This window comes from Canis lupus, chromosome 10 (genome assembly GCF_003254725.2).
Source record: "Canis lupus dingo isolate Sandy chromosome 10, ASM325472v2, whole genome shotgun sequence".
Taxonomy (NCBI): Eukaryota; Metazoa; Chordata; class Mammalia; order Carnivora; family Canidae; genus Canis; species Canis lupus.
In genome coordinates, this window is record NC_064252.1 from 7,675,360 (window position 1) to 7,691,071 (window position 15,712).

The window sequence follows — 15,712 nt, forward strand, 5'->3', positions numbered from 1 at the left end:
AGAAAAAGATACCATGACAGCCACATGACATGCAAAGTTCTTGAAGAAAAAGAAAGAAGAAAAAGAGGAAAGGGGAAGATGCATCAGACAGCAGCAGTCACAGGACAATTTTTAAGTAAATGCTGTGAGGCCATTTAGAGGAAGAATAACTACAGTACTTAAATCATATAAATATATTCATGTAAGTAAATTGTTCAAAGAGCAAATTAGGAGAAAACATACACCAAAAACATTTTAACATGACTCAAATGGATAATTAAAAAAATGACATGAATTACATTAATTCACATTTATCAAGCTTTTTTTTCTAAAGGAATAATTAGATCATTCAACATACCTCATTTAAGTACTTCCCTGCAAAAAAGGTCTGATAACCACACATCGATCTGAGAATTGCTGGAAAAGTATTTGGTTCTTGGATCTTCTGCCAAGACTTACTACTGCAGTTTCCCTCTAAAGTGTTGTTAACAACGTGATGATTATGTGGGTACTTCCCTGTCAAGATACTGGCTCTGCTCGGACAGCAAAGAGCACTTGGCACATACTACAAAGGGAACAGAAGCAAAAAAAAACCTAGTTACACAAGAAAGATGGATTTCTCATCATTTCTAAAAAGAGCAAACAAAGCTACTTAATATTCTAACTTTGAATTTCTAGTTTCCCACGGAATAGAGTTTTTTGCGTTTTTTTTTGTGTGTGTGTGTGTGTGTTTTTTTTTTTTTTTTTGGTAACATACGACACACTTTAGAGCTGCTTTAAGTCACATAGTGGAGACAGTAAACCAGATAAACCAAGATAACAGATTTTTTTTTCAGTTGGTTTCTTTCTGCAGAATAAGAGTTACTCCAATCTCATCTGCTAAAGAAATATTTTTGTGGTAGGAATTAGGTTTTTTTTTGTTTTGTTCTGTTTTGTTTTAAAAGTATGTTTCATGCCCAGTTTGGAGCCCAAAGTGGGACTTGAGCTCAAAACCCTGAGATCAAGACCTGAGCTGAGATCAGGAGATGGACGCTTAACCAACTGAGCCACCTAGGTGCCCCTAGGAGCTAGGTCTTAACCAAAGATAAAGAATACTACTTGAATCTAATGTAGCTGAGAGGTACAGGTTCATTTTCAGGAAAACCTGTAGCCTTATACATTTCCTACATCACTTAATACACTGGATACAGATTATTTTTTTCTACTCTAATTGCATTTCTAATAGCTGAGCCCCTTCTACCTGATATTTGTATAGGTCTTAGTACATGTTGCCAAGCCACCTTATGGAGAACACTAGTTTATACTCACACCAGCAGGGAAGGAATGCTCATGCAAGCATGCTCTTGCCAAAACTACATAGTATCCCTTTTAAATACTTGCATTTCTTTGGCCTTTCAAATTGGATTTGGCATTTTTAAATACTGTTGAGGATGAACATTCTCCACATGCATACTGACCAACTGTTTACGTGAATGATTTGTTCATGAATTTTGTATATTTTTTCCTCCTGGGGCATTAGCTTCTTATAACTGAAAATCTGAGTTAAGGAAGGATTCAGTCATGTTACAAATACTTGCCATTTTTTACTTTTGCTTTTTAAAGTTTGTTAGATACTGGCAACCCTTTTAAACCTTTTGCTTTTTTGTCTGCTGACCTATTTTTTGGTCAATGTCACAATGTTTACTGTATCTTCATATTGCATTTTATTATTTGGAAGGGCAATTTCCTCCTTTAAGAAATAATCTTGATTGTTCTACCCTACTTCTAATTCCAGATAAATCTGGAATCACTTTACCCGGCCTAAAAAAAATCCTGTTCGGATTCTGATTAACCTTGTGCCTTTCCATAGAAATGAATGTTACTTAATTCTTACAGTCCATTTTCAAACCTCAAACAGTGAGGTTTAAAAAAAAAAAATTATCGGGATCCCTGGGTGGCGCAGCGGTTTGGCGCCTGCCTTTGGCCCAGGGCACGATCCTGGAGACCCGGGATCGAGTCCCACATCGGGCTCCCGGTGCATGGAGCCTGCTTCTCCCTCTGCCTGTGTCTCTGCGCCTCTCTCTCTGTGACTATCATAAATAAATAAAAAAAGAAATTAAAAAAAATTTATCTAGTTCTGAGCTATAAATCAAACTGGCTTAGAAAATACCTACAATTAAGGTTCAATTAGTAAAAATATTTCAATTAAAAGAATTTAAGTCACTTTAAATAAAGTCCTTCCTTTAGATCACGCATCTAACTAGGAAAAAAAAAACCATACAGATTACACTAGACTACCCCAAAAAGAGTGCTGCTTCTTGGAATATGAACAGAAAGTCTCACAAAAGTAAGTCAGCTTCAAAACTTACAGCACTGGAGAAAGTCATCCCCATTTCTCCAATGAGAGCCTTGGTTTTCTTTAGTGGTATCTGTGAAATAAATAATTACTGTGTTAATCCATTTCCTCCAATAAACAAAAACACGCAGACCAAAACTCATGTTTTTTGCATCTTACTCGTAATGATCAGCTCCATTTGACACTAAGAAATGTCAAAAGAGTCCTGTGTGATTCTGGAGATGAACCAAACAGGTTTGGTTACAATTAGTTATGTCCCATGCAAAAGATCAAAAGGGTCATAATGCCTGCAGGAAGGGAAAGTTCACAGCTGACAGCACTATTCTAGCAGTGCTGATTTCAAAGTAACTAAATTTTGGTGCTCTCTTTTGTCACCAGCCCCCTTACAAGATAGATATGGCAAATCTCCATAAATTCATCTTTAGAAGCAGGAAGTGGGATAAGAGATGAAAGGAGCCTTCCACCCTTTAAAACAGAAATAACACTCAGGTTCTGAAAGCCAGATAAGGTCAGGAGGCCCAGAAAACAACTCGATTATCACACATCCAGTGGTGGAATCCAAATGTACACTTTTCAACTATATGCCCAAAACCTGTGCACTAGACCAATCACCACCTCAGGTAAGGACTTGAACCAGATGGCAAACAGTATAGATGAGAATTGATCTCAAATCCTAGAATGAGATAAAAGTATGAAGAATGTCGTTTAAATACAAATAAAGTGAACACTAATAATCTTTACTCAGATTCCAGACAGTAAGAAAGGACCACTGAAGAGACTCTAATTTTATTTGTATCATATTAATCAGTTCATGATGATTTTTGAAGTACCTTTGAAATCTAAGATCAAAAAAAAAAAAAATTAAGACCATATTCAGTGCAGTTTTAAGTATATCTTATTGTGCAATAATTCCTTAAAGATAATCTAAGTAACTATGTTAACAAGGATCTTATTTATAGTACTGTATAAATGACTTCCCCTCACTGTTTTATATAGATAGTAAAAAACCTAAGGAACCCCTAAGCTCAAAAGGATGAGAATCCTAACTTATTTAAGAAGACATTTCATAATTTCACGAATAGATCCATAATAGGTTCCCAGGAGATGCTATAGGTAGATATATAAGGTCTTCGCTAATCTTCACAGCAATGTCACCAACTATGATACTCCGCAAAACATCACTGGGTGCTACCGTTAGGTAAAGAATATTAGGCTGAGTGAAACACTGGTTTGACCAAAAAATCTGAGGTATGATGACACACAGGGAGGGGAAACGAGAATACAAAGTGTAAGTGGGGAAAGTGAGTTAATGTTAGTTGATTATATGGGACTTAATCCTCAAACTGGCAAATAGGCAAAACTGCTGAAGAGTTTCTGATTTACAGAAGACTATACTGTGTGATTATAACCCATTTGTTAACCACTTAATGTATGCCAGGCACTGATCTAGGCAAAGGTGGACAAAAAACAGGTGGTCTTTGATCTCATGACCTTTGTACTCGGGAATTTAAACAAGTAACAAGTAAACAATCATTTCAGGCAGTGAAGTGCTATCAACAGAATAAATCAGGATGAGTTATGCATCACCATGCTTACAGCTGGTGGGAGGAGAGGGAGAAACTACTCTAGATAGGTGGTCAGGAGAGGCCTCTCTCAGGAGGCCTGAGATAACTGTGATACTCAGAGTCACATGATGAAGAGGTCAGCCATGCAAAGATCCAGGAGACGATGTGTCCAGGCTGAGTGAATAACAGCAAGGACAAGGGCGGCCAGAGAAGGAAAAAAGGCAAATGTAGGAGCAGCACAGCAAGTAAAGGAGACTGTGGGGTGAGTTAAGGTCAAAGCATTAGGCAAGAGCCAGCAAATGATGCAGGGCTGCATGGGAACACAGATTTTAGTGTAAGTAAGAAATCTACATCAATGACAGTCATTTTCATACTGCTAACACCGGGACAGCGATAACCATAATCTATGCTTAAACAAATCTTAAACAAGAAAACACAGTGTACTGAAAATGTGTGTGTCCATGCTAACCTGAACGTTAACATTGATCTTTTAAGATGTAAGCAAGGACAGCTGCAAGGCTGGTCAGGTCAGGGCTGTGCAATGCTGCCTAAGCAGCAGCCAGTCTTAACACCCAAATAAGGGTAACTTTACTCATCCAAAGCACATCCCTTCCATAAAAATCCTAAGGAGTCATTTACTTTTTTGGCTCCCATGTATATAGCTGCTCTGAAATAAAGTTTTAACGATTCTAATAATCTATGGCTAATTTTTCTTTTAATGGTGAAAGATCACTATGCTTGAGGCAAAGACATCATCTATTCTTGCCCTACATTTCATCATGGCTCCATCTCTCCTTTCCTTAAAAGTTTTTACCAAATGTCACTTTTTCTAAAGTGAATGATTTTAAAAAGAGCAGCCTGTGCTTCTGTGAACAGTGTGTCCATCCCACCATGATAACATCCAAGTAAAGTAAAGAAATAGGAACTGTTCCCTAAGCCAAGAAACTAAAGTCCTTCAGATGATGCCTGCAACAATGATGATGCATCAAAGACAATTTCAAAGGTGACTGAAAGATTCTATGAGAAGCAGCAATCACACAAACGCTTATAATTCTTCGACCTGAGCTGGTGTGGTGGATTGGACCACCATTTCTTTTGCCAACTATGGCAGCAATCAGTAAGCAATCTGACCCCCCTTTTTTGGGTCAGAAACCTCACTCTACAAAAAATGAAGGTAAAATACAGAGTATTACATATAAATTAAGGACTTCCATGACCCCACTGGTGTCCCTGAGTATCAATTTTGGTTTTTCTCTTCAGTGTAAACACCTATAAAAAAGAATCTGCTACTGGTTTAAAGAACCAAATACAATGAACATGTTAAGGGGAAGATACCTCAGATCTACACAGACCACATCGATCTCTAAGAACTAAGAAACTCGGTTCTGAACACCTGGTATTTCAGTGATAAATTTTTGTTTTCAACAGAAATGTAAAAGCTTGACCTTTTAATTGTTTTAGTCACTAACTATTGCTAATTTTTGATATGAGATGGCTTGGTTTTTCTAGACACTTTTTTTTTTTTTTAAGATTTTATTTATGAGAGTGAGAGAGCGAGTGAAAGCCAGCATGTGCAAGCAGGTGGGAGAGGGAGAAGCAGGCTCCCCGCTGAGCAGGGGCTCGATCCCAGGACCCTGAGATCATGACCTGAGCCGAAGGCAGATGCTTAACTGACTAAGCCACCCAGGGGCCCCTAAACAAAACGCTTTTCAATGACACACATACACACACAAAAACTTTTTTTTTTTTTTTTAAGGAATTTTGTGAGGAGGGTTAAGTGTAGTGATGAGAACGGGAAAAACAAAGTAAATTCCAGGAGGGCAATTAAGTCAAGACTCTTCAATGTCAATGTGGTGTAGAAGGTAAAAGGCAATGAGGCCTATGTGGCAGGAAGAAGCGTGGAGTCAAAATGCAAGCATCTTAAACATTAACTAGAAAAGATTCTTAAGACAGTGCAGGTGACTCAGTGGTTCAGCACCTGCTTTCGGCCCAGGGCGTGATCCTGGGGTCCTGGGATCGAGTCCCACATTGGGCTCCCTGCATGGAGCCTGCTTCTCCCTCTGCCTGTGTTTCTGCCTCTCTCTGTCTCTGATTAATAAATAAAATCTTTGAAAAACAAAAAAAAATTTTAAAAAGAGAAAAGATTCTCATAATTGTGAACAGAGTCCTGAGTCAGAACTACATTTTAATTCATAACCCAGAATTACATATCTGGTCTACGTGAACCTTTACCATACGTCCCACATCTATCACACCAACATTTTCTTTTTCTTTTCTTTTTTTTTTTTTTTTTAACACCAACATTTTCTACTCTATTCCACAGGAAAGTAAAAAATGCTGGTAGCTGCTCATTGAGCTGATTTTACAGCTCACGGATGGGTTGAAATCAGTCTGAAGGACATTGAGGAAGAGTGTTCACATACAGTAGCAGGAACTTCTCCTGGGAAGGGTTTTCATAGGCTCAGCATTTAGCTGAAAGCAAAGAGAGAACTGAAACGAAGAGACAAGGTGTGTGTGTGTGTGTGTATATACATACCCATGTACATTTAAAGAGAAGAGAAATGCCAGACCCAGCATCAGAGCACCTGCTGGATTCCTACCTGCTTCGACTACTTAAGCGCCTCGGGGAAGCCACGTTCCGGGGCCTCCATCAACAGGAGCCTGGGCGAGCGCTCCTGAAGGTCATAAATTCCAGAACTCTAAGATACAGAAGCAACGCTCACTCTGGGCAAGAGCGAAGTCGCCTGACAAAACACATTTAAAATGGGACTGGTTGGAGGAAAGGTGAAGTTCAAGGATGCTCTTGTTTTGAATCCCCACATCACTCATCACTTTCTTAAAGAAGCCTGAGACACAGCAGAAAAATAAATAAATAAATAAAATGGAACACGGGCCGCAGGAGCCAATGCATCGGCATCAGCAGCAGCAGCAGCAGCAGCATCCAGGGGCTCGATCGGGCTGATTGAACTCTCCTGCTGCGCGTCCGGCCACGCACACCCTGAGCCGCCCGCCGACCACCTACCGGATCAGTCCGCTTCAGCACTTATTTTCTAAGATACCCAGCGCAGCCCTGTGCACGCGGAGCCGGCCTAGGTCCTTCCTGCAAAGACTCGGCGGGGCTGGTGCAAGAGAGAAGCCGGGCGCGCGTGCCGGCGGCCCAGCCCACCCCTAGCTGGCGTCCACGCCTCGGGGCGCAGCCCGGGTCCGACCTGGAAGCTCGGCGCGGTGCGTGCACGGGGGTCCGCCCAGGAGAGGGCGGAGGAGGGGGAAACGGAGTCCCGCGGCCCCCGGAGCTCGCCTACGGGGCCGGGGGCGGCAGAGGCGCAGCTCGCCAGGACCGCGGAGCCGCGGAGCCGAGGCAGGGAAGGGCAAAGCGGCCCAGACACCTGCGGGGCGGTGGGGGGGGGGGGGGTCGGCCCGGGAGTCGGCGGGGCGGGGCGGGGCGGGGCAGAAGCGTTACCATGCCGCCGAGCACCTCGTCCTGGTCGTCGGTGAGCAGCAGCACCACGTTGGGCCTCCGGGAGCCCGCCGCCGCCCGCGAGGCCCCCAGGCAGCCGCCCAGCAGGAGCAGCAGCAGCAGCAGCAGCGCGGGGCCGCAGGGGCGCAGGTGACCCGGCTGGTTCCGCCGCGGCCCGCCTGGGGCCGGGGGCAGGAGCCGCATGGCGGACGGCGCTCCGGACCCGGGCGGACGGCGGCGCCGGCGTCTGAAGGGCAAGCGGCGGAGGGACGGCGGCAGGAGGAAGAGGCTCGCCCGCGGAGGCCGGGGCCGGGGTCAGGCGTTTTCTCCCCTAGCACGGTCACGTGAACGGGGGCAGGGGGCGGGGCACGCCGCGCGGTCACGTGACGGCAGGCGGGGCGGGGCGGGGCGGGGCTGCGGGCGGAAAGGGAGGGAGGCCGGGGCTGCCGGCCGGAAGCCGGAAGTGGGCGCCGGGCGGGGGCGGCGGGGGCGGCGGGGGCGGCGGGGGCGGCGGGGGCGGCGGGGGCGGGGCTGTGCGCCGGCGGCCGGCCCCGCGTCCGGGTGGCCTGGAAGGGTCGGTTCTCCGCAAGCGGGGGCGCCGGCCGACCTTGTGCCCGCCGGATCGCGACGTCGGCTGCGGGCGAAGCTCCTCTCCGGATTTTATCCCCGAGGCAGCGGACGCCTGCAGGGCCCGGTGGGGACCCCGGGGGCTCGGGTTCAGCGCCGCCCTCCGCCCGGGCCGCGACCCTGGGGACCCGGGATCGAGTGCCGCGTTGGCTCCTGCCGGGACCCGGCTTCTCCCTGCGCCCGCCTCTCCCCCTGCCCCCTCCTCCCCTGCCCGCCTCTCCCCTTGCCCCCTCCTCCCCCTGCCCGCCTCTCCCCCTGCCCGCTCCTCCCCCTGCCCCTCCTCCCCCTGCCCCCTCCTCCCCTGCCCGCCTCTCCCCTTGCCCCCTCCTCCCCTTGCTCCTTCCTCCCCCTGCCCCCTTCTCCCCCCACCCCTCCTCCCTCTGCCCCCGCCCCTTCCTACCCCTGCCTGCTTCTCCCCTGCCCGCTTCTCCCCCTACCCCTCTGCCCCTTTCTCCTCCCCCTGCCCACTTCTGTCCGCTTCTCCCTCAGCCTATGTCTCTGCCCCTCTCTCTGTCTCTCATAAATAAAATCTTAAAAACAAAAAAAAAGAAGGGCCCTTGTATTTAAATTTTTCTGATTTTTCTCTACGACGCACCTGTTAAGTTTAAAGTTGGTTTCCAATTCAGCTTTCTTGATTCCTAGCCTCAGCTGATAACGTGGTTTCAAACAAGCAGATGATTCAGGGACATCCTCACAGTCTTAAATACGACTTGGGGAGTTCTTGAATATTCCCCCTAATACTCCTTGGTGGAATTTTGAAAGCCCTGTTAGACAATGCTGAAGGACACGCACGCTGAACAAATAGAGCCGGTGAAACGTGGTTACCCGACCCCGTTAGGTAATCTTTTTTTTTTTTTTTTTTTTTTTAAGATTTTATTCATTCATTTATGAGAGGGAGAGGGAGAAGCAGGCTCCATGCAGGGAACCCAATGTGGGACTTGATCCCGGGTCCTCAGGATCAGGCCCTGGGCTGAAGGCGGCACTTGAACCACTGAGCCACCCGGGCATCCCCAACATTAAGTAATCTTTAGGGGAAAAACCTTCATGAACGAGGGCTCCAAATATATCTGTGGTAGCTCTAGAACAGAGCTATCGACCCCCTGCTCGCCTCTCCCTCTATGGAAACAGAACGATTCCTGGCGAGGGGAAGGGTCAAGCCTTCTTCCCAACTCAGAGCAACCACCTGTACCTCCTGGCTCCTTACAAAGTGTATTTTCTCTAAACTAGACCATCTGCCATGAAAGGTGTTTTAAAATTCAGGAAAGCACTATACTATGAGGAGGTAAGAATGACTGTGGAAGTACTTTGAAATGTTGTATATACAACTACAAGGCTTATGCAAAAGGAAGTGTTGCTCCCCCCCTCCCCCCCCCCCCCGAAAAAAAGAAATAGGTTCACAGAAGGCAAGAGAATCTTTGCAAAATGAAGTAAAGGTCCACTGCCAGAAGATGCATCCTAGGAATCTGGTTAGAGTAATTCGCAGATGGCCATGGTGCTGGGTTACAGCCTCAGGTGAGGCTCATGTTGTAACTTGATGGAATAACTCCAAGAAAATCGAGATGTCCAGGAAGACTCCCGGAGCACGGGCACACACATGAACCTGTTGTGGTGCCCCAGACTGTAAGATTGTATCACCATTCTTAGTTCAAGTATGTGATGGAGAGAGGGTGTAATTAAGTGCCAGCTTTATTCCAGATGCTAGACTAACGCTGAAGAGACACCGTTCCTTTTTTCATGGAATTTGCAGTCTGATTGCGAGAGAGATGTACCATCTGATAATCACAGAAGTGTAGGATTACAAAGAGGAAGACCTGCTATGAAGGAAAAGTAAAGAGAGCAGTGAAGGTTTAAGGAGGGGAAGGGGCTGGCCAGATTTAAAGATTCACTGAGGAAGCGAACTTCCAGTGACCATGGAAGGTTTAAATAAGAGGTAATTCGTTAATGGGATAGTGGGGAGATAGAATGTCTCCTAGGCACAGAGTACAGCGTGTGTAAAGGGCTTGTAGGGCATTCAAAGAACAAAAAGATGCCAGTGGAGTTGGAGCAGAGGGAGAGAGGGAGGGGGAAATATAGACAGGGCCCAGATCCTATGTTGAGGATTTTGGTCTTCATCCTAAGGCTAATGGGAAATCACTGGAAGAGTAGGGGAGAAATAAAATGAATTTTTATAAGGTCCTTTATGCTGTGGCGTGGTATACAGATTTGTAGAGGACTAGGATGAGTAAAGGTACATTAGGTGGAGAGGGATGATAATAAGAGAACAAATCCAGATTTTTTAAAAAGATTTTTATTTATTTATTCATGAGAGACACAGAAATACAGAGAGAGTCAGAGATCCAGGCAGAGGGAGAAGCAGGCTCCAAGGAGGGAGCCTGATGTGGGACTTGATCCTGGGTCTCCAGGATCATGCCCGGGCTGAAGGCGGCGCTAAACCGCTGCACCACCAGGGCTGCCCCAAATCCAGATTTTGTGGGTCATGAAGCTTATATATATACAATTTGACAAGGGTGGTGGCTCCTGAAGAAAAAGAGTAATAATTATAAATACAAAATTAAGTGTAAAATGAATAGACTAAGAAGAAATAACCATAGTATAGTATAAATAACCATGGCACTGTACACCATGCCAAAGTTGAAAAATATTATAAATTACAAATGTGAAATTTTAAAATGTAATGTCTTTATTAGTGAACTGCCAGATACACCTGTCCATGCTTCCACCCCCCCCCCCACCACATTTTATGGCTATGTGTACTTCAATCGCCTCTTCATGTGACAGTGGCTTTGTAATATGCTCTGTAGGGAGAATAGGAAGATAATTTAGCCTTTTCTGTAGCATAGTTGATCAGTATTCATTTTTTATTATTGATAGTTCATAATTTTTTTTCATCCTCAGTTCATTATTGGTTATACACACACCCATACTTATTGTAATCGTGTATTATGGGTTTATGTCCTCTTCGTTGGTGTCAGTTTGAATTTAAATCAGACACTTTAGTATTTTTTAATGAGTTTATATGATTTACCTTCTTTGCAGATTATCAAACAATTCAAGAGCCTATTTATTCCTTTCTTTTTTTTTTAAAGAAAAAGATCTTTTTATTTATTCATGAGAGACAGAGAGAGGCAGAGATACAGGCAGAGGGAGAAGCAGGCTCCGTGCAGGGAGCACGATGCAGGACTTAATCCCAGGACTCCTGGATCAACAACCTGAGCCACCCAGGTGCCCCTGTTTATCACCTTCATTGGCAATTCATCTCTTCCTTTTAAACAATTACTGTTTTTGTTAAGATGTGAAAAAAAATTATTATTTACTTTTCAATGTTTGGATAATATCTTTTGATTTTTCTCACTCATCTTTATCACTTTGATTTCCCATTTATGAATTTTTTACCTCAATTTTTTCCCATGCCTTAAGCAAAAATGGATTAAACCCAGCTATTAGTTGAAAAATTCCTATGAAATTTCCATTACGGGTACAACACTATTTTTTACTGTGACCTTTAAAGTAAAAATATCGGGATCCCTGGGTGGCACAGCGGTTTGGTGCCTGCCTTTGGCCCAGGGCGCGATCCTGGAGACCCGGGATCGAATCCCACATCAGGCTCCCGGTGCATGGAGCCTGCTTCTCCCTCTGCCTATGTCTCTGCCTCTCTCTCTCTCTCTGTGTGTGTGTGTGTGACTATCATAAATAAATAAAAAATTAAAGTAAAAATATCTTTCACTTAAATATTTAATAATCTTAAGACCTTCATCTCTGACCGTGGTGGAGTATTAGGGCCAGACTAACCTTATTGCTATAAACAACCAGAAAACAGGACAAAATATGTTTCACACAAAAGACAACAGTCAGTGCAGGACTATGATCCATGTGTAAAAAGGCACTAATTGTTGCCACTTTGGCCAGTAGACACATTCTTAACCCAGGAGCCAGAAAGAGGGTCCTATGTGGGGACAGGGAATTAAGGGGACAGAGATTAAGTTCGGGGGAGGCTGAGGTACCTGGAAATTGTGAGGCAGGTTCCAAAGAGAAGGAAAAGCCCCATAAATCTGCACAGATACCCTTTTGAGATTTTGTTGGACACTGAGATGAGCATAGAGGGTGTAAGCATCATACATACGGTAAGGAATGAATAACCAAAGAGATGTAAGAATTCTCAGAGGAGATATATGAAATCTAACTAGCCAGGAGAGAGTCTTCCTTGATCAGCAGGGGTACTCAGTAGAGAACCCAAAAAGGTCAGACCTTAGTAGTAGGGCTAAATTACCCTGACTGAAAAGTATCATCTACCTACAATGACAAAGTTTATTCATTTTTTTAAAGATTATTATTATTTTAGAGGGAGGTGGAGGGGCAGAGGGACAAAGAATCTGAAGGAGACCCCTCCACTGAGCACAGAGCCCGATGGAGGTCTTGATCTCTGCCCCGGAGATTATGATCTGAGCTAAAATCAAGAGTCAGACACTTAACCAACTGAGGCACCCAGGCGCCCCTGCAAGGACAAAATTTAAATACAAGTCTCAGAATGTCAAGCTCATCTGCAAGAAACTTGCCTGTGAGAACAAGGACCCACTCTCTTCAAAGAAAAACTACAGCATCTAGCTGCTCAACAGTATGAAATTCACAGGAATACCCAGGATATCAAATAGGAAATGTGACCCATCACCAGGGAAAACTCAGGCAATAATAAATGACACAGATGAAGGAATGAACAGGTTATAGTGGGGTTTTTGTTTGTTTGTTTTGTTTTGTTTTCAGATTTATTTATTTATTTACTTGAGAGAGAGAGAGCTCACAAGCAAGGGCAACAGCAGAGGGATAAGCAGGCTCCCTGCCAAGCCAGGAGCCCAGGATGGGGCTTGATCCCAGGACCCTGGGATCACAACCTGCGCAGAAGGGAGACACTCAACCAACTGAGCCACCCAGGCACCCCAACAGGTCAGGGATTTTTAAAACCCCTCTTAGAGATGTCATAGTCTAAACAGGTTTAGACGATCTGGGCACCTGCTGAATTCCTTATCCATCCATTGCATTGGTGACATGCTCATCAGGCAGGATGAACACAGGCAGCTAACATACTGCAACCTTTATATGATACATGCTCTGGAGAATGGGAGGTAGGCCTATGAACATTCGGGGACTTGGCACTTCAGTAAAGGATGGTACGGGCCCAGGAGTTTTACCAGGTCATTGCCTCCAAAGTAAAAACAAATTGTTGCACCTTGCTTTTCTTATTACAAGAAGGAAGCACAGTGTTTATTTGACATTTTTGTGTTCTGTGTGCAACTCATTTGCCCTGGGAATACAGCCGCAGCCTGTGTACTGAGCATGAAAGGCTGCCAGCTTTGAGTGGGGTCTGGAGCAGGAAAGCACACTAGAGCAGACAGGGCTAGCTCCGGGATCTGTGGGGTCTAGTGTAAAATAAAAATGTGGGGGGAAAAGTATCACTAAAGATACTAAAGTATAAATCCTGTTAAAAAATATTTTAATTAAAAAATAAAAAATAAATTAATTAAAACATTGTATTACTGACTAAATGCAATGGAGATGATAGTGATACGTAGGTAACAGTCTATCTTACAAATTGCAACTAGTATTTTTGGTGTTATATATCTAATTAGCATTGATACTTTATTAATGTGGTATTTTGATTGCTAATACATATATATTTTTGACTCGCTTTCCTGCAAATTCATTTCTTAGACCATCAAGATGTATACTTTTAGCAACTTCATTTTCATTTGATATAATGCATACTAATTATAACTTTTTTTGATGGTTTGTCCCCAGGTGTTTATTCACAGGGTAAAGATGGAGAAGAGGAAAGTCTGAAATGAGCCCAATTACTCTCCCATCCTGAGTCCTCTAAGAGGAGTCAGGTGACTGGCAGCTGCAGGTCCTCTGGGTCAGAGGCCTCTGCCACCCAGTCAGCCAGGAGCTCACCCTCTGCTGAGTGCTGGCAAGCAGCTGGCTCTCCCTCCCCCAGGCTAGGGCACAGACTCTCTATCACAGAGTGACTGCCCTACACTTGTGCTCTGTCAACAATGGGATACCCGGTTTCTGATCTTGGTAATGACCACCAGCAACACTCACAACATTTGAGGGGCCTGGGATTTAATCTGACTTGTGGAGCGCACTAACATGCAGAGGTCAGTGCTCCTCTGAGATAACAGGGAAACCAAACCTTCCCAAGAATGGCAATGTGAGATGCCTCCAGGCTTCCAGCAGCCCCAACAGGATCCTATGCTTAAAGTCACAGTTACCTTTACCTCAAGCTTGTAAGATGGTTGCTAACTTTTGAGCTACTTTGGTTATTTAAAAAACAGCCTACACCCACATGCGGTGTCCATGAAGCCACTCAGACTTCCTATGGGAGGGGAGAGGGGGCTCCAGGCCTTCAATGACACCTGATCCCCACAGTGGAGGATCCAAATTTGTTAATTTTTAAGGGGGATCTTTCTTTTTTTATTTTTTACTTTTTTTATTTTTAAAGTTTTTTTTTTTTTTGGTCTTATTTATTCATGAGAGAAAGAGAGAGAGGCAGAGACACAGGCAGAGGGAGAAGCAGGCTCCATGCAGGGAGCCCAATGCAGGACTTGATTCCAGGTCTCCAGGATCACACCCTGGGCTGAAGGCGGCACTAAACCGCTGAGCCACCCAGGGATCCCCAAGGAAGATCTTTCTTCTGGAAAGATCCTATTACTGGAACTAGTAAGTACTTTATGGGATGTATAACAAAAGGATCAATTTTTGATAGATTATTTCCAAATAGAAATGTTAGCACGTGGTGGAACTGATGATTCTTGTGGAATAACTTTTCCGAAAACATGTAAATCTTGGGGTGCCCGAGTGGCTCAGTCTTGATCCTTAGCTCAAGCCTTGATCTCAAGATCATGAGTTCAAGCCCCGCACTGGGCTCCATGCTGGGTGTGGAACCTACTTAAAAATAAAAATAAAAATAAAAATAAAATAAATACATGTAAATCTTCCTATAGATCAGTTTTACTTAGATATCAATTTATTTTTATTTATTTATTTTTTTTAATTTTTGAGAGAGAGAGAGGCAGAGACATAGGCAGAGGGAGAAGCAGGCTCCATGCACCGGGAGCCCGATGCGGGACTCGATCCCGGGTCTCCAGGATGGCGCCCTGGGCCAAAGGCAGGCGCTAAACCGCTGCGCCACCCAGGGATCCCCTTAATTTAATTTTAAATGTAAATCTTAAGTTACTGTAATTTTGCAATTGCAGAGTTGTCACTAGTATTATATTGTGATGTTTCTTTTGACATTTCCTGTAACTTGCACAAGAAATCTCAAGTGGCTTCACGCTTTAATTTATAGTAATTCAAAGTGCCTGTCCATTCTATCACTGCATCTTCAGTTACAAGGAAAATTAATTTTAAATTGTTTTCATCATTAATAATTGGTTGTCTGAAAAAAAAATTGGTTGTCTGGAGTTTCACATGAAAATGGGGGTTATTTTCTATTTATAGGCTTGTGGATATTTGATTTGCCATGTTGCATAAGTTTTCTAAACTCTTTGGAGTATTCTAAATTCTAATAACTCAGAGAATTCTCTGATTTGGTTTATTTCAATGTTCTCATGTGTGCTTTTATTTTGTATTAATTTACTGATGAAGTGTATTGCCTTGAAAGCCAGCACTTCTGATCCTAGCCCTCAAAGACTTGTACAAATATCACAAAGTTGGGATTTGGGGAGCAGATGGGGCCCCCCACAACAGGTCCCTGCA

General features: G+C 44.1%; 1 protein-coding gene across 1 annotated transcript in view; it reads right to left on the reverse strand.

Annotated features, from left to right (window-relative positions):
* The window catches only part of GNS (glucosamine (N-acetyl)-6-sulfatase), a 52,446-nt gene extending 44,759 nt beyond the window's left edge, over window positions 1–7,687 (reverse strand). Inside the window, exons 1-3 of the mRNA XM_025476718.3 lie at window positions 7,340–7,687; window positions 2,328–2,387; window positions 338–544 (exon numbers count right to left, since the gene is read on the reverse strand). Coding sequence (XP_025332503.3) covers window positions 338–544; window positions 2,328–2,387; window positions 7,340–7,540 — 468 coding nt within the window. The 5' untranslated portion in view covers window positions 7,541–7,687. The remainder of the gene's footprint in view (window positions 1–337; window positions 545–2,327; window positions 2,388–7,339) is intronic.
* Window positions 7,688–15,712: the final 8,025 nt, after the last annotated feature.